Source organism: Rhynchophorus ferrugineus, unplaced genomic scaffold (assembly GCF_030347505.1).
Source record: "Rhynchophorus ferrugineus isolate W39M unplaced genomic scaffold, kcgeb_rfMv2 rfM1, whole genome shotgun sequence".
Taxonomy (NCBI): Eukaryota; Metazoa; Arthropoda; class Insecta; order Coleoptera; family Curculionidae; genus Rhynchophorus; species Rhynchophorus ferrugineus.
Genome location: NW_027472580.1, coordinates 82,457,974 through 82,480,398, shown reverse-complemented (window position 1 = coordinate 82,480,398; position 22,425 = coordinate 82,457,974). Strand labels below are relative to the sequence as shown.

At 30.4% G+C, this 22,425-nt stretch overlaps 1 protein-coding gene across 1 annotated transcript in view; it reads right to left on the bottom strand.

Moving 5' to 3' along the window:
- Nucleotides 1-22,425, bottom strand: part of Amph (Amphiphysin) — a 146,775-nt gene that overhangs the window by 40,812 nt on the left and 83,538 nt on the right. The window contains exon 2 of the mRNA XM_076411014.1: nt 2,925-3,060. Within this exon, the coding sequence (XP_076267129.1) occupies nt 2,925-3,060 (136 nt within the window). The remainder of the gene's footprint in view (nt 1-2,924; nt 3,061-22,425) is intronic.

Here is a 22,425-nt window from a genome sequence, read left to right as displayed (position 1 = left end):
TGTCATCTAAATATTTAGCACCGCATTGTATTTTAATTTTATTGCTTCGTGTTTGATTGCTCTGACCGTTTACAATAACCATTGAAGATAGCGAATGCACTGTCGTTATTTCGCGGATTAGTTTTTCCTTGATAGTAGCAATTTTAAACGAAGTGAAATTTAGTGAAAGTAAAACATTCATAAATCTTATTATTAATTTACTATATTATTAACAATCACTTATTAGATTTTTGTCTAGTTTCCTTAATTGAATATGAGCTAATTTATTCTTCGTACGAAACATATAACGGAAAAAGGCAAAAATATATTATTTCATTCTTTCACATTATATATAAGAATAAACATTTATTTACAAAACTGAATGTGAGATTCCAAAATAAATTTATGTTTCGAGAGATGATGCTGCTGTGCCGACAAATAATAAAAATATAACATCAATTTTCGTAGATAATGCTGCCATTTTACCTCACATATAGGTAATAATTTTATCTCAAATATTCTACATAATCTCATAAAATATATTTAGAAATATAAACCTCATGATTTACTCGAAATTGCATTAGAACGAAATCAGTTGTTTTAATAGTTGAATCGTCAGAAAAATATTATTAATTGTTCAAAATTATTATTGCACTGTAATATAAACGAAAGAAAAATATAAGACGAAACCTGAACGGGTTAAGGGTTGAGAATGGCGTAGATGAGAGTGAAATTGGACAGTGCTAGGATATAACAGGTGGATATAACTCGCTATCATTTTCATTGCCTATAACTTTGCTCAAAGAAAAGGTAAGTAAGTTTGTTTTTCATAAAAAGTTTATTTGGTCTTTACATTTTTTTTTCGTTATTATTGAAAAATTATATCGGTTAAATGGTGACCGCGATTCGCTATGCAACTTTCGGCTCTTTTTAAGACATTTTTCATGACATCCTGCAACATCTGAGGCTAAATTTCTTCAATTTCGTGACAAATATTGTCTTTAAGATGTTGAATCGTTTGAGGCTTGTTCACATAAACTTTTGATTTTAAAAAACCCCATAAGAAAAAGCCTTGTCTTGGTACCGTTCAGCAGTAACAGTAACTGCAACACCTTGAACATTTTCAAAAAAAATCATGAACCAATGCCGTTTCCAGCATGAATACAACACCATACAGTTGCTTTTAGTGGATGCAATGACGCTTCATGAATTAATTCAGGATTCTGTGCTCCACAAAACCGACTGTTCTGTTTATTGACGTGGCAACTGAGAAGAAAATGGGCTTCATCGCTCATTATCAATTTAGACGAAAAATCTTTATGTTCACCAGACAGCCTTACGATTGCATTACTGTACTCAACTCGTATAATAAACTTTGAACGTCACGTCTACACATCACAATAGTTAAAGTGAAGCTGGGCTAAAATGGTAGCGGGACTTTTGCCCCACCTGCTACCAATTATTAATACGGAGGTAAAATGAAAAATTCTCGGAATGACAACGGAAGATTATTGGATTCAGTTAAAAATTACATACTATGTGTGAGAGCCTGGAAGGTTGTGAAACTATTCATTTACGGCCCTCTCAATTTCCTCAATGGTTGCAGGGCACTTCCCAGAAACAAATTTCTTCAAATTAGGGAACAGATGGAAATCGGAAGGTGCCAAACCCTATAGTTTTTCTATCGCCAGTGTACCATTGTGTAGGGTGCGATGTACTGGTTAAAGATGATTTTTCTCTTCTCGAAGCCAGGTCTTTTCTCGTGAATCTGGACATCAACAAAGTTGGAGTAATATTCGTTTGGAATTGTTCTGATTCTTTTTAAGGAAATCAATTAACAGTGTTCTTTTCCTAAACCAAAATAAGCTGGTCATTCATTCTTTTTTTAATTTTTTTTTTTGGCTCCGACTGCTCCTTGTTTTATGGATTATATCGGTGAATCGGCCTAAAGAGTGCTCCAAAAGTTGTTCGTGTAATACATTATTTTACAATGGCAAGATGTTTCACACCTTTTCTTCCGATATTCCAACATCATCGTACAACAAGATATCATCACCGCTGTTTCGATGGTTTCTGGAAGTTACGGATCTTCTAGTGACCGTTCAATTTTTAATGATTGATATGGAAATAACAGAATTCCCATAAACTTTGGACAACTGCGGATGAATGATCCTTTCGGGCTAATTCATCCAAAATGAAAAATTTTTTAACCGCGCGTTATTGAAGTTTATTCTTTTTAACATAAAACAAGAAAGATGTCTACTGTAAAGTTGAAGTTGAAAGATCTTATACAAATTAAGAATATACAATACATACCCAGATAGCAAAACGTTTCTTTTTGGTGATTGGAGACATATTGATCTAGAAAATTGAAAGATAACTATTCGAATTGAACTTTTTTAATGAATAAGAATTGCATCCAGTGTACAGTCCACGATGACATCAAACATAGCATCCTCTGACTAGCACTTCTGAAACCCACTTGATTCGAATATTCTACTACCAAACATTCTATACCAATAGTAATCATGGAATTTCTCTCTCCAGAAATTTACAAAAATGTTTGATGATTATGGAGATTTTTACACTGTAATAAAACCAGTTGAATTTTACTGAAAAAAACGCTACACTTATTGACAGGCTCACTAATTTAGACAATACTCGAAAAACAAGATCCTGATGGAAAAATATAACAAATCGTATATCGCTTTCTCTGAAGTAATTGTTCATAACTTTAAAATTAGTTTTTCATTTGCAGTGTAGGTCTAAAATTATCATGTCTTTTAACTAATTTCCCCAAAATAGAGATACCATCTATTCAAGGATAACTATCCATTTTAAAAATATCAGATATCAAACTGACGTGTTAAAAATGTCACGATCATCAATTATAACCAATAATCTGTCCGATACTTTTACCATTACTATCTAAAACAAGTTCTTACCTCTTATACATCTAATATAGTTGCTGAATTCTTTTTGTAGTCTGTTGGCTGCGTTTTGTTGCCTAGTAAAATTTTGTAGGTGTTCGTCGAATATCTCGTCTGCTGTACGATCCACCTTTCCCAGATTTTGTAATATCTGCAACAAAAATAAACATAAACTTGATTCGAATGGAAATTACGTATTAATCATTCGGAAGGTTATTGTGGGGAGCGGTTTCTTCTTCAGTACAACAGGTTTGGTGCTTACGGTATTATAAATGAATACATTTCGGTTGTATTTTAATGATAGCGCATTCTATTGGTTAGTAGTACCGTTAAGTGTCGCGATAACATCATTCTAACTTTTATGTGTCCACATATTTCTAATAAATGATGTTTGTATATTTAAACAGATAAATAAATTCATATGCATCCTATGAACTCTATAAAAATCGGGAATTAAATTTGAGGGCATTTTCTAATTTAATTGGTTATTGTGCATAATATTAATTTTGAATGTACTGTCTATATATGTTATAATATAAAGCAAATGCAACCAGCAAGGCATTAGATATTTTAAGTAATGGATGTGATGTCTGGTGTGTGGTCATATAACGTTATCACGAGTTATATGTTTTCATTATAAGGGTTTCAATTACATTGAATCGGCAACATCATTTCTACAGTTCAACTCTCAATAAGTCACCATTTTTTCCTTAAAATATATATACAAGATATACATATATTTAGTAAAAGAGAAAATGTATAAATATATGAATTATATTTTTTTGGATCCATGATTAGACCACTGCCTTTTGACTGAAACCGCCCTCTTTCTTTCCACCCCTGGGTTCAATTACGTAACGACGCTAGTTTTGGGATGTCGAGGACACATCTGCGTACCACCTTATACAGTTCACATCTCTCTTATAGTAATAATAGTCCTCTTCATATTCACGTTTTTATATTGTATTATCGTCCTATAAATTACCTGTGATCTTTTTGAAAAACTATACATTATGATACTCAAAATAATCAGAGAAGAGATAACTATTATTCCATACCATCAATTTGGCTTCCGTAATAAATGCGGAACAACAGAACAAATACACAGATTAGTCAACCAAATTAACAAAAACTTAAGCTCTGCTGCATTTCTCGATAGATCTCAAGCTATCGACAAGGTGTGACACACCGTATTTCAGGTTAAATTGAAAAAACTTTTGCACCAGACGCACTTTCTATTATTAAAATGATATTTCACAGACAGGCTTTTTATTGCGAAATAGGATGACGTATACACTGATATACATCCAATATATTTAGGTGTTCGGTAGGGCAGTGTCTTTGGTGCATTGTTGTATCTATTCTATACAGTTTTATCATCACACGAGAATCCAATATCAGCCACAAGAAACCTCCAACTTCATCTAAACAAAGTCCAATTGTGGTTGAAAACATGGCGTATCAAAACAAATGAGACAAAATCTACCTATATGGCATTTATCCCTTGTAGAAGAACTTGTCCCCCAGTAAAAATTAATAGTTATGAACTCCTGCAAACAAACATATATCTGAGAATGTATTTTAATAGACGTTTAATATGGAAAATACATATAGTGACAAAACGCAAACAGCTTTGGCTTAAACTAAACGAAATGTATTATTAGCTGAGAAGGCGTAAATTTAAATTATCTTTAGATAACAAGGTTTTGCAGAATAAGTCAATACTTAGGCCCATTTGGTCCTATTGAACTGTGGGGTACTACTAATAAATCTAACGTAACTATCCTTCAGAGGTTCCAGAATAAAGTGATGCGAGTCATCGTCGATGCTCCATATTACGTCTTCAACAAACTAATTCATCCCCTTAGAACCCACAACGAGACTATTTGACGATTTAGATGACTCGAAGTATTAGTTCAAAGTACTCTGAAAGACTGTTAGTTCATCTCAATGCAATCGCCAAATAGTTAAATGTGCGCGATGACAATGAAGTGCGTAGGCTCAAACGCAAACTACCATACGAACTGATTAATAGACACATAGAGTGAAATATAATAACCTCTAGAATAAGTTAGAATAGTCTATCGAACAAGTTAGGATAGATTTTAGAATAAGTTAGAATAGTCTTCAGAATAAGTTAGGATAGACTTTTGATTAAGTTAGAATAGTCTCTAGAATAAGATTTAGATTATAAGTTTGTATAGCAGATCACTTACTGAAGCGATCTTCTACATATCAGTATAGTTAAATTGTTTAACGGAAATCATAAAATAATAAGAGGTTAATAAAAAACAAAATTGTATTATTCATTGTCTTACTTAAAATAGGTCATTGTCCGCGTTCATGTTTTTAAAATTTAAAGAAATATTTTATGTACGTGTTAAAACCGCTGGAGTATTTTCTTTCAATTCAAAATTTTTAACAATATACATTTTTTTATTCAACACCGCACGTTCTTATATTATATTTGATCAATTAAAAGACAACCATTGCCCTGGTATAAATTGCAGGTTCACAAGAACTTAATATAGGATTGTTGAATTTTGGATAAATTGTGTTTTGATAGCTCTTGTAATATAATATCTCCGAAGATTTTTGTTTACTTTTTGATTACAGTTCTTGTCAATTCTAATTAATTTTATTAGTCTCGAATACACTGAAGATTTAGGGTAAATTAGGCAGAGAACTGGTCACTTGAAAAATATGGAAGTTGAGAGGTTGGAAGATTTTGCATAGAGTATTACAATAAAAAAATATCGTAATATTATATAATACGTTATATTTACCAGATTTAGTATCTTCCAATGTTCACTTATATCGATTAATGCCATATGGCCTGGCTGAGCAGCACTATATTTTTTTGGATAACCTTAAAATTCAACATTTGCATGGAACATCGAATTCAAATTTTCTGCCACACATGTGGGATGGATAATGTATTGAAAAATAGTAATTTACACAATTTTTTCACAATAAGTCCTTGGGTTTATAAAAATAATACAACACGTATGTCTTATATCTGATTCCTAAACATATTACAACAATAATGCGAGGAAATAGGTGTTTTTGCTAAAAATGAGTAAAACAAGGTTACATTTCGATTGTTTATTTATTATATTCAGCATTGTTTAAAAGGTGGGCTTGGCCTAAATATGAACGCAAAAATATCTACTCATTATCATAGAATATAAAACAGGCAGTACGCGAATCACAATCTAAAAGTACTATTTACTGGTGTTGTTTCTTCCAAATTTACTAATATGGTGATAGACATGGCTAATGGAAAAACTAATGTCTATTATATTTTTATTTATGGTGTATATGAAAAGAAGATATATTTACATCCAAATATCAACAATAAAATAGACCATATATAACATTTTATTAAAACGGATATAAACTGTGGGAAGAATATCAGTTAAGTAGTTTGTAACCAGTATTAGTAGCGCAATGTATCAGCTTATAAATTAATTTTAATAGAAATTACAACAAATGGTGTGTATTAAATCGAATTGTGTACATTTGTAACAAACGTCATGTTGAAGCCTCGATAATAGGCTTCACTTTTAAGTAAATGTCATTTCATCGAAATATGAACATATTATCTAGTAAAGCGTATTCGCAGGAATTTTTTTACATCAATTGATACGATTGATCGGATCGAGAAATAACAAGAATTCGCAGGAGCAAAGACAGAACAATATTATTCATCAGAATGACTGAATGTTTCAAAATTGGTGAAAACATACTTGGAATCATTAAAATGGGTAGTGCTACCTCACCTCCTGTATTGTCCAGACCTTACTCCTTCCGGTAACTACTCGTTCCGACATATGAGTCTTGACCAGTCCAAATAACGCTTCACTTTTTACGAAGATATAGACTTGGACTCTTTTATTTATTTATTAGATTATTTATTCTTTTCTTTTACTAAAAATTATGTTAGTTCTATCATTGCTTTTGCCATTTTAGGTCATAACCATAATAATTTTAACCAGTTAATAGACTGATCAGAGTTTTATTATTTTGAATCTCTTTTATTTTAGTTTCGAACGTGTAATATAGAGAAAGACCCTAGCCTCTTGGTTTCCTTTTACAATTTTTAGTTTTACATATAGTCTATTCAAAGTTTTTTTTGTACATACGTCATCAAAATCTTTAATGTATTGCCTGTCGAAATTTGTAAATTCGTTTTAGAATCAGGCCAAATTTTCCTTCTCATTTTATTCAAAACAAGAGAAAATTCAACAAAGCAACAAAACAACTGAAAGAGCTAATAAATAACGAACAAAATCAAGGAATTCAAAAATATTTAGAAAGCTTAACGCCAACTGGTGTAACAGAATATTCTCTCTGAAAAGTAACAAAAAAGATTAAAAAACCTCAACAACATAATCCACCCATTAAAATTCACAACACATGAGATGTTGAGGAAGTAAAACAAACAACAGTTAAAGAAATCAGTGCTAAAAAGCTCCTGGTTTTGACCTAATTACTGGAAAAATCTTAAAAGAGCTCTCAGAAAAGTGTGTCAAATTAATAACATTCATATTTAATGTCATGCTAAGACTTAGTTACTTTCTTAGCACTTGGAAAGTGGCGCGATTATTATTAAACCTGGTAAAATCAGAAGACGTCTCCTCTTATCGTCCCATAAGCCTATACCTGTCATCTCTAAAATTTTTGAAAAACTATACATTAAGAGACTCAAAATAATCGCAGAAGAGGGAAGTATTATTCCAGACCATTTGGCTTCCGTAATAAACACGGAACAACCGAACAAATACATAAAAAATATTGCTCCGCTGCATTTCTCGGTATCTCAAACCTTCGACAAGGTGTGGCACAGTGGACTGCATGTTAAATTGAAAAAGCTTTTGCCCCATAAGCACTTTCAACTGCTAAAATCATACCTCACAAACAAACATTTTATTGTCAAACAGGGTGACGAATACACTAACCTACATCCAGTATATTCGGGTGTTCCACAGGGCAGTGTTTTTGGGCCATTGTTATATCTATTGTATACAGTCGCTCTACCGACCTCAAGAAACACTACTGTTGCAAAATATGCTGACAATAGAGCGGTTTCATCATTACACGAGGATTCAATATCAGCCACAAGAAACCTTCAACTTCATCTTAACAAAGTTGAATAGTGGCTGAAGTCGTGGCGTATCAAAGCAAATGAGACAAAATCTACCCATTTGACATTCACCCTTCGTAGAATAGTATGTCCCTCAGTAAAATTGAATAATCATGAACTTCCGCTCAAACGCAAACTACCATACGAACTGATTAATAGACACATAGAGTGAGATATAATAATCTCTAGAACAAGAATAGTCTTTAGAATAAGTTAGGATAGACTTGCAAAATGCAAAATTCTTGAAAGTAATAGTGATAAGAGGTTATAATTCTAACCTATAAACTATTGTGACTGTATAATTAAATGTAGTTTTTAGATGTAATAATGCTAAAATAAATTATATTCGATAACATTTTTGTTCAAAATAAACTATTTAGATTAGAATTTTGTTGTATGTCAAAGCCAAACTGAACTAAAACTCATAGTTGATGCGGCAACATTGCGACGTTTTGACATAACTCTGAGTAGACTATAGATAGTTACCAAAAAAAAATGCTAAAGCGCTGGGAACACTTTAGGGCACTATATTAATTAATCACCTTGCTTCTTCTTACTTCACAATCAAAAATTATGCCTATTAGTACATCATTTAAAACATTATTCCAAAATACTTACTATACTAGTGAAACTGATAACGATAATTCAGCTTCTATTATTAGGGAGTTTAAAAAACTACTTCTAGTGGAAAATATATTTCGTTTACGAATACCATACGACATTTTTTGGAGGTTACAACAATGCAAACCAACCATATGGTACCCATTATTTTCTATGCTAATCAATGAACATTTCTGCGTACATATCAACCAAGCCCCTTGTTATAACAATGGGTTTCCAGTTTATCTCGGTTTTGCTCCTTCAGTAAAAACATTCTTGTTAATACGTGCAGTATAATAAAACATGTTTATGAGATTATTGATATATTGACATAAAATTATATGTATATATATATATATATATATATATATATATATATATATATATATATATATTACGAGTATTATATTATTAGCCTTTAAGCATATATACTTAAAATTATAGAAGTGTAAATAATACATGTTCTTCCTACTTCTACTATAAGATTTATTATGTCTTTTGGCTATTTGGTATGTGTATTTTTGGGCAACGCTTTTTGTACACACTCTTAAAAAAAATAACAAAGTCTTTACTGTTTTAATGTTACTATCCTCAGATTTTAATGTGAGTCTATTATAACTCAGAATACTATGGCTTTCTATACGAATTTCATCAATGGAAAAATGCTCCTACAGTAAGAAAATCAATTTTGGTGCCGATGTTGTGTCCTATGGAACATGCAATGATTGATACAAACGTTTTAGAGGTGATGTTCGATCAACACATATCGAAGCCATTTCCCGAGTTTTTATTTATTGACCATTTAGTACAACGGACTGGGTAATTTCTATCTGTGCTGAAATTTTTTAAGAATATGTTGCATTTGCGTTGATTCTTCACCCAGCACACTTTGCAATTCAGATATGGAGAATAAAAGTCAACGAGAGTAAATTAATGCATATTGAACTCACCTACAACCAAACTTTTCATATACCAATAAATATTAATAATACGATTATCCCATACAGTAACAAAGCTAAGTACCTTGGGATGAATTTTGACGCAAAACTTCGGTAACGCTGAAGGGACATATCAAGAAGAAAAAAAAATTGTTATTTGGAAAAAAATATACAAAATCCGCACATAACAAGTTGCTATATTAGAAGTAGATAGATACTAAAACCTATGGACCTCTGAAATTCAGATATGGGGATGTTCTGCGAGAAGTAATATCAACAAAATACAACTGTTTCAGAATAAGTGCCTAAATATTGTGGATGAACCTAGACACTATATGAACAATTACTTACACCGAAACCTTCCGGATTACAACAATCATAGAGGAAATGAAGATATTCGCAACTATACATGAGGAAATATTCCACTCCAATGTTAACCCAAAGTGCTAGAACTCTTGGACTCATTCTTGAACTCTGGAAACTCAAGACAACCAAAGCGTGGAAAAAAATGATAAAAACACTAAAAAGTGCTACTTTTATTTTGTTGGAGACTAAATAAGACCCAATTGGTTTTCCTAAATAACTACCTAGTTTCGAGTCACTGTAGAATAGTAAGCACATAAATTGTAAGTTAGCCGACAACGAATAATAATGATATATTGATAAATTTAAAAAAAAATAGAAAAAATAATTGTTATGATGTATTTCTTCGAATATAAGGTATAATCTTGCACATTTAAATTGTAATTATAACATAGCCATATTAAATAACTATGTTCAAATAACTGTAGACTACATAATATAAAATAAGTAATAAAACTATTAAACCCACATCGATTTTTAACTCAATATTAATCAACAATATATGTATATAATTCCATTAAATATATTTTTGTCGTAATGTTTATTTGCTTCTGTCATTAGATCTTATTAAAGTGCATGCGAAAAACCGGTATAATTATTGATAATACCCGCGACCACAATTCAATGTCAGGTGAAAAGTCCTAGAGAATGACGCCGACACGACCACTAATATGTTTTTCGGTATCGATACCAGGTACGACTACAAAATAATGAAAGATATGTTAAACGTTATTTATTTTATATTCATATTATATAAATAAAAAAGCACAATACAATTGGGAATTTGTATGTATACAGTGATTTTGTTAACATGATTTTGTTAAATATTTAACATCACCTTCAAATTACGAAAACACATTCATTCACATTTCCTTCTGAGAAGACTGAAAACTTTAAGACTATGTAATTGAAGCAATATACATCTTTGGGAAGCAATTTATCAAATTGCTTAATCAATACCAACTTTATGTGCAGCAGTGGTAAAATAACTTTAAGTGAAGGTTTCTTTTCATCAGAATTGAGCTCATTAACGCTTAAGTTCGACAACCAACTGTTTTTCGTCTAGTGATTTGCTTGGTCTCTACTATTCCATAGATACAGAAAGCGGGGGAATTTGGTAAACCCAGTTTGTTCAGAGATCAGAGACCATGCACAAAATTTTAAAATTTCCGCACACCTGTTAATCGTGGTCTTCATATTTTAATTTGCGAAGAACCGGAAATGGATTCATAAAAACTACCGTTGTGAAACAAAAATGTGTTAGGACTCCTTTTTGATCAATATATGAAAAGACGCCATTGTGATGTATCCTATTGTATCTTAAGTGCCTTAAACCTCATGGATTCTTCAATTTTTTTCCAAAATATTTTCGTTTTCAGCATATCGAAATACATAGAAAACAAATGGAAATACTCAAACAGCTTTTTTGTTGCAAACCTGTGTTATCAATCTTTGAAATCACGAAAGCCTATCGAAAAGTTTAACGTAGATATCATTTCAATTACTGGTTTAGTTAAGATTACTCCGCATCAGAGTTCAACTCATGTTTCATCACTTATAGTAATTGACGCTTACCAACCAAAGAATTTATAATTCTAAAACAGTTCTATTTGTCTCTCTAATAGAATTTATGACATTTGAATATTTGGGAGAGTTTCCACATCTTAAAGAAGACGTTTAATAAAAATTATTGAGAAGATTGTTTCACCTTATTTGATAATCCTTAATTAAGGATTATAATTCGATGGAACAAAAATCTATCATCTGTCATAGTACATACGTCAAACTACATTTCAATTTTTACACTAGACTTACAATGCTCTAAACCAGCTTTAACGAATTATGGTGTTTGGAATATAAGGTTTGTGAAAAAATAATTTCGGTTTTTGTTAATATATTTAAAGCCGCATATTTATTCTATGAAGTCATACTGTAGGATGTTTGAAAGGTAATGAAAGCGTCATTCATTTACTCGGTCAAAATTTAATGAGCCCTAAAATAGAGATCCCAGAAAATAATATCGAAAATCCAATATGACACTGAAACAAATTGAAAATTAAAAATATTACTGCCGGCTTGGTGGCGCAGTGGTAAAGGTGACAGGACGGTCCACCTACTGTTGCGATAATCGCGGGTTCGAATGCAGCTGAGGCATGGTCGTAAATTTATGTTTGTGATTGTTTATTATTTGTGATTGTCCTAGGCAAGAATGTAAAATCCGACAAGGAAAATGATCCCAGTCACGCCAGCAAGCAGGCTGGGTAAAACCGGATGTCTTCTGGGATGATTTCTAAGTTGGTCACTCGTCAGTCGGTAGGCTTAATGCCGAAGACCGTGGTGCGGAGCTCACGTTAAACTGTAGGTCCAGTCCAAATAAATCCATAGTTGGTAAAAGGAGACTTTAAAATATAGATAAAGAAAATACTATATAAAAAATATATAATATGACTCATATACCTATATTTGTGAAAGATAATGAATAAAATTATTATTAGACAGAAAAATGTTTACTTGACTATATAGTGTGGCTTGAAGGAAATTATATCAATGAATAAAATGCTGATTAGTCAATACACAATTTGTATTAGTTACAAAGAAGTTACTTTTCAGTACATATATAATTAAGGATATAAAAATAATAAAAATGTGTACATAAAATATGCAGATTAATATCAACAAACGTTGCAAATCATCTATTAATATATTACTGGTTTTCGACGTTATAGACGACAGTGAAAAAAAAATCAAACCAATCTTAAGTTCGATGACCAGTGAATGACAACCAATGCAAACCAACGATATTTCCTGATGGGTCGGCAATCTGAAATTAAGCTGTCATCAATTTAATAACATACCTCGAATAGTTCCAATAATTAATTATGTTGAAACTATAATTAATTTTCGATTAATTAATTCCCACAATCAGAAAAGAAGTATGACAAGTTAAAAAAATAAATCCATCAGTTACTACGCATATGGATAATATTGGTTAAAAAGCAACGTGTCTTATAGTAATTAAAGGTTGAGAATAATTTCAAAAGTCAACTCAAATAAATTATTTAGTTAAACCAGACAATCATAATCGTGGAATCAAAATTATGGAGTGTGCTTTCGATGCTTGAAAATGGCTTCGCCTATAAAAACGTTTAGGAGGACCTAAAATCACTTGTACTTGGTTTCGATGCTTGAAAGATGAAGATGAAAGAAATGTAAAAGTCACTGAATAATGAAGATGCACTCCAAATACAAAAAGAGCTTTGGAATCATTTTACATATCCGAAATATTACCTTTAACACAAAAAAATTGTTGCCTTTTTTATTACTGGTGAATAAAATTCAATGTTGGAGAAAGAAAAATGACTATGACGAAGAAAAACCATTATTAGTGCTAGTTTTTAAAAAACAGTAAGTATAAATTACATACGCTATTAACATTTAATGTGCGTTTTTTTAATGACAATTGGTACATTTGAACTAGTAGTAATTTACAAGCATTGATTCATACCAGAGGCCTTCAAATAATACAAGAGGTCATTGTTATAACCTTGATCATAGAAGTTTCGACTTGCCATTGACAAATTAAGATTTTCAACGAGGTTAACTAAGTTGCTTCAAAATTAGTGTCATGGGATCTTGAAAACTTGTTGAGTTCTTCTCGTTTTTACACTATGAAATGGATTCATAAAAACTAACGTTGTGAAACAAAAATGTGTCAGGGCTGGTTTTTGATCAATATATGAAAAGACGCCATTGTGATGTATCCTATTGTATCTTAGGTGCCTTAAATCTCCTGGATTCTTCAATTTTTTTCCATAATATTTTCGTTTTCAGCATACCGAAACACATAGAAAACAAATGGAAATACTCAAACAGCTTTTTTGTTGCAAACCTGTGTTATCAATCTTTGAAATCACGAAAGCCTATCGAAGAGTCTAACGTAGATATAATTTCAATTACTGGTTTAGTTAAGATTACTCCAAATCAGAGTTCAACTCATGTTTCATCACTTATAGTAATCGACTCTTACCAACTAAAGAATTTATAATTCTAAAACAGTTCTATTTGTCTCTCTAATAGAATTTATGACATTTGAATATTTGGGAGAGCTTCCACATCTTAAAGAAGACGTTTAATAAAAATATCTCTTTTTACACTGTATCTAGCTTCAAGTCATACACTTAGTGTGGAGTAAAAGCTGATAAACCGTTCCAATATGGTATAACTCGAATAGCAGATGAAATAATTGGTTACTTCACTGTTTTTTTAAATGTTCGTTGACAATCTCACAATGGCTTATCCTGGTCCTTTCATAGCAAAATAATGTCATTAGGGAGTCTTCATAAGAGGTGCTAAATTGTTGACTGAACTTATCCATTTCCATAGTATCTTGATGTAACAAATTTTACACTTTAAAATACACTAAAAGAAGATATGCCACAATATGCAATTGCAACAAAAAATGCTGTGAAATTCATCGTTATAGTAAAAATATCAGCAGTTATAAACTTCAAACAGCTAAATTATTTGTATTTTAATAGTTAACTGGTCTAATTTATACAAACTGAAAATGTAAAATATAGAAGATGCAAAATATCCCTTGTATGTATATATAAAACCAGGGCTAATTGGTAATTTCTATGGTGAATTTTGAATTCAGCAACTGAAATTATACAATAAAAGGCAATTTCTGAATAAGAATATACTATCTATGTCAAGTGTAACGTCCCAAACTCATTACCGAGCACACGGTGGTAACATAATATCTAATATCTGATTTGATCATTTTGGAAACAATAAATAATCGCCCAGTACCAGTCTCTTTGGGCTACCACGTATCAATCAGATACAATGCAGAATACTATCAAAAATTTGCCTGAAAGATTGAGAAATACTTTGAATAACGAATCAGTTCAGGCATTTTAATAAAATTATCGTAATAAAAATTGATATATATATATACTAAATAATATACTAAATTAATATTTTAAATTTAAATTAAACTAATTAATACTAGATTTTAAAAATAGTAATAATACCAAATTACCACAACATGTCTTCTTCATAATTAATATTATATATTAATGAAGAATAATTTGTAATAAAAACATCACATCTACTTGCTCAATTAATATAGATTAAGAAAAATACACCAGAGAGTTAGTTAAAACCCAGAAAATGTAGAAAAGCAAAAAATCATGGTTATAAAAGTTCTCGGCGGTTTTCTCTACTAATAACACGCATTATTTCATTATTGGTCACCGACTGGCAATAGTTCTAACTGTATATCCAAGAGAGAAAAAACCATAAATAATTTATTACTACATCATTCTACAACATATTTCTCTTGTTGTATAGTATGTATGGGGTTCTCGTATCTACCTAAGTAAAAGTATAAGAAAGTAGTTATTTTGTCGTTTTTTTAATTGTTTTTTTAGTTATATCTTCATACTATCGAAACCTAATCAATTTTCTGCTTTCTAATGAATTCACTTAAAATATATCAAGTGCGGTACTTTAACCCATAGTTTTTTCACATATTAATTCAGCTTTTTATCATCACTATGATCTAATTTCTCCCTACTACCCTCTACTTTTTCTCCAACTCATTATGGTATTCTATTTAGATTTCGATGATGTTATCAATACAATCTTTGTCAGACCTATAGATTAAGATTAGTTCTTGATAACTGCTTTTACAGAAACAAAAACAAAGGATTTGTAATGGCGTGAAAAATTTAGAAAATGCAAGTTAAAAATTTCATTTCAGCAAAGCAACATTAGTTAGACAGGTTGTTTTAATAAAATTGAAACAATGATATAGCTAACTTGTGTCTAATGTTACGGTGACGTTACGAACTCGGTGATGTCAACCTCTATATATGCACAATAGTTTAAGAATTTTAGCGAAAAAACTATAAATTGTTTCAATTAACAAAACGTAAAGGATAACCAAAACGTAGTAAGGCTATTGGAAATGTTTATTTATATTAAATACTATACTATTGTTATTGAATTCGATTTTAGAAATGGTCTTCTTTGATATGCTTTTCATATCAATCCACTCGTAATAGCAGCTTAAATCGAAGTTATCCTTAGATAATAAGATATTGCTGTACAAATCAATCCATAGGCCCTTTTGAGCCTACGCAGACCAATTATGGGACACATAGCAAATCTAATATAGCCATCATTCAATAATTCCAAAGTGTTGCGTACTCTAGTTAATGTTTCGTCCTACGTTTCTATTGAAGTAATACGTCATTGCGTTCTAGACCAGAATGAGTATTACTTAAACCGTTAGCGTAAAATACTTTGAAAGAGTGATAGTGTACCTTAACACACTTGCCAATCAGCTAAATGTGCGTGATAACAGTGAAGTGCATAGAATTAGAATAGAATATTTAGAATAACACATTTTACACAAGGGATTTGACGAATACTTAGTACCCAATTCCTAAATTGTTATACCACTAAGGGTTATAAAAATAACTTTCAAAAACCAACAATTAACTCAAAATTATGTTTTAACGTGAAGTGTGAGGGCGACATCATCCGATAGAAATATTTCATGCAAAAAAAACTTGTTCTTGTTCACATCCATTAGTCACCAGAAATAATATAACTGAAGAAAAGTGGTTTAAGCTTAGAAATGATTATTAATGAACATGAAATAGTTTTTTTAATGTTATATCTAACATAAGATTGATAAGAACTCGGCGATTTCATCTCACAAATTCTTTATCTAGACGACTCTAAAAGAAACCTTGAGGCCCCTAAATTCCTTGCCATGATAATTCTTATTCAAATTCCACAATTAATTCTGTACGTGACACCACACATGAATCACTGATCTTCAGGCTTCCTCCACACACATACATAAATAAGATTTTAGTTAATCTGATTTAGTTCATTGATTGGATTTCGATTGGACTTAAATTGTTGTTAACTATGTTGAACATTTAGTGTCACGTCAACACATAATAAAAAATAAATAATTAAATAATAAGAAATAGCTAATTTTAGATTTCATCATCATAGTTTTTACTACGTTAAAATAATAGTTCGAAAAAACATCGATATCAATTAAGTAGAACTTTGAACCTGAGTTTATACTATGTACATTTTATTTTATTATTTCCTGTCAATAATTATACATATTAACAATATTATAATTGCTAATAATTATTTGTGTTAATGTACCAGATGTCCTTTAATTTTCCCACATTTAGGTTCAATTGACAATGCTAGACAGTCTGACAAATCCTCAGATTAGAAACACATAATCGACAATTTGTTGCAAAATTACCAAAATATTGGAGCTCTAATATCACATCCTGATTGTTTCCCACAAAATTAGCAATGAGTAAAGAACTACCCCAAGATAAAGTAGCAATATTAATAATTTTAGGACGAAGGCATGACGAATGATTATTGTTGGACCCTAATGCGTTAAATAGATCCCAAGCAGTATTTATTGAATTTTTCGAAAACTAGAAACAATTTTTAAAGAACTTTTTAATTTACTTTATAAACAGCTTTTGGTTATTCAGGTCCAAAACCATGTATACTTGTGTTATGTTCAAGCTAGAGCTGTTTTCGCCTTTTATTATGTATTATTTCGTACCAAACTATTTTCTGTTCAGAACGTATGAACGATGAAATTAATAGCTATCAATTGTAACAAAAGTAACAGAAGAAGTCATTATATAAGCAGAAACCAAAATAATATCATAGTATAGTATAGTATTCATAGTCGTTTTTTATCTGAAAGAAATATGCATGTGCTATTTGAAACACGACAAAGACCTCAAGTTAAGTTTTTTAGCGGTCACATGATTCCGCTACGGCTTTTTATAAAGACACTATGATGATGTGTACGCCATTTCAGAATAAAGCTTTAAATTTAAAAAAACCCTCAACATTAATAGACAGTCATTATAATACCAAAATAATATTCAGCAAATACTAAAAATAAATTATAATTTGTATAACTGTGATTGTGCCACAATGAAAAGAAAGAAAACCTTTTTCCTATAACTGTTCTTTTCTGCATTCATTTCTATTCGGCGTTGTCACGTCTACACTCGATTATATTCAGACACTAACTTATACCATAAATTCTTGGCCACACAATCAACCACAATTTAAAGCTCAATAATAACATATACATATATAGGTTAAATTATTCATGATTTAACAATTTACATTATGCTTATATATAAATATTTTCACACTGCTACTTAAACACAATAACTAATTGAACATAACACGAACATAATTTTTAATTTATCTATTTGTAATTGTCGAGCGGAAGGATTGATAACGGTAAGAATGAATGGGGCTATTATACATAACTCGACCTAAGAATTTAAATGGACCCTGACGTCATCAGCCACGTTGCATATGGGTTAGCAGTTAATCTTCTGAAAGAGATTCAAGCCACATGTTGTGTCTTTGTTTCGAATCCAGTCAGTCAAGTTTTCAGATAATATAAAATAATTGAATAATTGTTAAATCCAAGTCGTTCAAGTTAAAGTTTTAGTTTATTAAACTAAAAGGAGTGTGAATTAATTTTTTGTAAATTCAAAAATTTACCAAGGTCAAACCACAATTATTGAAAATATTTAGTTATAATGTCTATTTTAAGTATGCCCAAAATATTTGCTGTTCACAAAAATACATTTAGACATTCTTCCTCCATAAACTCGCAAAATATTTAAACTGGAAAAATAACCAATCCGTTGAAATTTACAATAGCAAGCGATCTGTCAGTTTAGATCGACCAAAGAGTTTATAGCATCATATTGAACAAAATTAGATTCACTATTATTGTTGAAAAGAAGTGAAGAGATCACATCTGCTAAGCGAATGCCCGTTGAAGTCCCAAATTCGCCAGGACACCTTACTTAACAAAGATCTCCGGATTTGGCGCATGCGCACTATCCTACATGGAATAAACCATAGAAAAGAACATACGTTATTGTCTTCCTTTTATAATGGTGGTTCATATTCAATTCGAGTCGATCCACACAGTCGATCAAGTGAAAACAACAAATAAATCTAGAATATTTAGATGTTGTTTTACATTAATAATTCTACAGGAATAACAATTAAATTGTTATGTTATCCTTGATGGTTTAGCATACATTGGTTTTAAAATATGGAAGAACAAAGATAAGGACATAATATAAGGTTAAATTTTTAAAAGTATAAAATCCTAACAGCATCAATTTTGTTTATAGTGGGAATGTTAGCTGCAAAATTTATAACATATCACTTTCAACGACATCGAATACAGAGAAAGAACAGAGAAAAAAATGATTATTGTTGTGTTGGAAGCAGTAAATTCATTAATGATGTTTATCCATTAAGAATAGTATCAAAAATTGTAGTAAGTAGTAATAATTAGGCATGATATATTTTAGTAATTAATTTATATTTGATAAGTGAGATGTAGCTATAATTTATTGAGACTAATAGTCGAATAATGTGAAAATCAGAGCATCAGAGAAGAAGAAATTACACAGGATTTTGCTAGGATGCAAGAACTGTGATACAAGAAACTGAACAAGTGGGGAGTGGTACTATGAAATAATTAAATTTGCTAACAAAAGTATACCTGTATCAAATTAACAAAATCAATGACAATCAATAACACCCCAGTGATCTAATGACAAACAAGGAAAAGGCTAGTAAATGCTAGTAAGGTAGTAAAGGTAGTAAGATAGTACTTTTTAGGCTAGTAAATGTACAATATGTTAACCGAAAGCTCGAGGTAGTCAATTGATTAATGGAGTTTGTGGATGAAGAATAGTAGCAAAAATTGCAGCAGGGATCATAGTTGATCATATTTGGAGATTTTTAGGACAATGTCACTGTTTTCATATATGGTGGTGGTTTTTTCATTTAGTTTTAATTATATTGGTTGGATTTTATCTAAAAAATTTTGGTCTTGTTTATAATGTTGATGTAAATGATTCTTGGAGTTCATCTTGTTGTGTTTGGTGTTGTTATTAAAATATAAAGGCCAGACATATAGTAATTATATTTATATTATTTCATTTTATGCAGTAAATTTTTTAAATAAAATGTTATTAAAACATTTTGCAATATTTATTTCCCTTATTATATATAGTTTTAATAGTAAATTAAATATTTATCACATTATCAAAAATTATATATTAATTTTTTAATAAGTAAATGAAGCTGTATGTACGCATGTGCCAAACTTGAATTATTCTCTGTTTGAAAAATAAATGGAGCTGAATATGCGCATGCGCCAAATCCATAGATATTTGTTAAGTAATGCATCCTAAATTCGCTCGTTTTGTTTCTTCGCAATCTCTGTTAAGTCTCATTCGTATAAATACGTCAAATTGACAATATTAGTAAAATATATCATATTTTCCAACAGACAGACTTGTTTCATGAACGTTTTTGTAATCTTTATTACCTCCATTTTTCAATATTGGAAAAGTTTATTTTTTATTCTTTCTAGTTTCTATGTTAATAAACTATATGATGATACACTAAATATATCTGCGTTGTATTGCCCTAATAACTTAACTAGCTTAATTAATATATTTTATTGCTATAATATTTCAGCACCAAGATGATTCATAATATTTTTATAGCTCATGCAGAATAATGGATGAATATATAATAATACTCGCTAATTCGTACGATAGTTATACGTAGGTAATTATCTTTCATTAAAGTAGTATGTAAATGTGCTTTACGATAATAGGATTATGAGAAGGTTATGCGTATAAAACTGGCTTTAATTAGTTTATTTTGTTGATTATCATAAAACATCCATTTTTGGTCAATATTATTTTAATAAAACCTTCTAATAAAAAAATTCGATAAATTCAGTGATTAAGTGGATTCAATAGATGCACACAAACAAACAGAAAAAGTACTGAAGAACCTTAATATTATTAGTGTTAATCTGTAGTCAATATAGTTGTTCTCATTATCACTATTATATAATAATAATAACTAATATAACCATTTATATCATTAGATTTTATCCACCAGGAACCAGGTACTGTCTTGGTGGAGTTTCATAATCGCCAAGGAATGAAAATATATTAGAAAATTACTAGAGTTATTTAAATTAGATTATGGCACTGTATTTCCAGTATTCAAATATCACGAAAAGCTCAAAAATTGGCATAGCGCCCATACGAACTGAAAATATTAAATTTTCACATAGTATTGTATTAAAATTGATGATAATTAATATCGATACGGATAGTTGCAATAGATCAAGTATCTAGAAATAATTATGACAGATAATACAAATGTAAAACATTTTCGGACTGCCGAATTTGATTGGTGAACCGCACTCGTAACAATTACTTGAATGTTATATTCGGTCTACTGAACGATTTTTGTTAATCCTTGAATAATAGAGAATTTGTTAATTTTAATACTACAACATCGAATAGAAAGCTTCATCTTTTATATTTTATTCAAAGAATTTTTTACTGAAAATCATCAGTCATCGGAATAAAATATTTGTCTCCACATTTGTTAGAACTGCGTTTAGTGCAATCCCAAAATATCAAAAACAACCCTCCTAGTAAGACCTTCATTGTTTACCTAATATTGTCAATAATTTATTGATTATTCTTAGTTCTTTAGGTTGAGAAACTTTAGTACATAAAATATGTCATAGGGCTATGAATTAATTATAAAGGAAAAACCTGTATACTTCATTCACAGACTATTTTGTAAGCCACGCGAACTATACGTTTTCAAATAAAAATATTACATCATACTTAGTTCAAAATACTATTTTATATTTTTACACGCTTAATTGTTCTTCTGAATAAAATTTATATTGTACTACTTTCCAATATAGAACAAATAAAATACTTTATTTGTAATTTTAAATTCTATGTTGTGCTATCACAGAACGACATAACGAACAGGTCGAAATCACTAACAATTTCTAAATTAAAATTGCCGTACGAATATTTAGCATTATTTATATAATAAAGCTACAGTGTAATAGAGGTCGATGACATCGGTCTGTTAAATACGTATGTGTTAGTTAAAGCCTACCAACGACGGTTATCTAAGCAGTGACTAGAACATAGTATAATAATTAAAATGTCAAGAAATGGTACAGAAACTCTGCAATTGGTATCTTCATTTCTAGGGTTTATAAAAAACACAAGCTTAAGGCTTGTGAATACTGTTGACATAATATCATTATTTTGTTCACGATTTTGTCTCAATATTTTATCAGTGACTAGTTAATATTCAGTAGCATTCCATTGTTAAGATGAGACGATTTTTAATATAATCATGTTATGCATCAGTCACATTTACCGATGGTAAATGAGTTAAAATTGAATTGATTTTTTTAGTGGCGAATTATGTAATTATTCAATTATTATTTAGAAGTGCATTATTCAACATTTCTATAACTTTGACGCTATTTTTACCAACTCCCTCG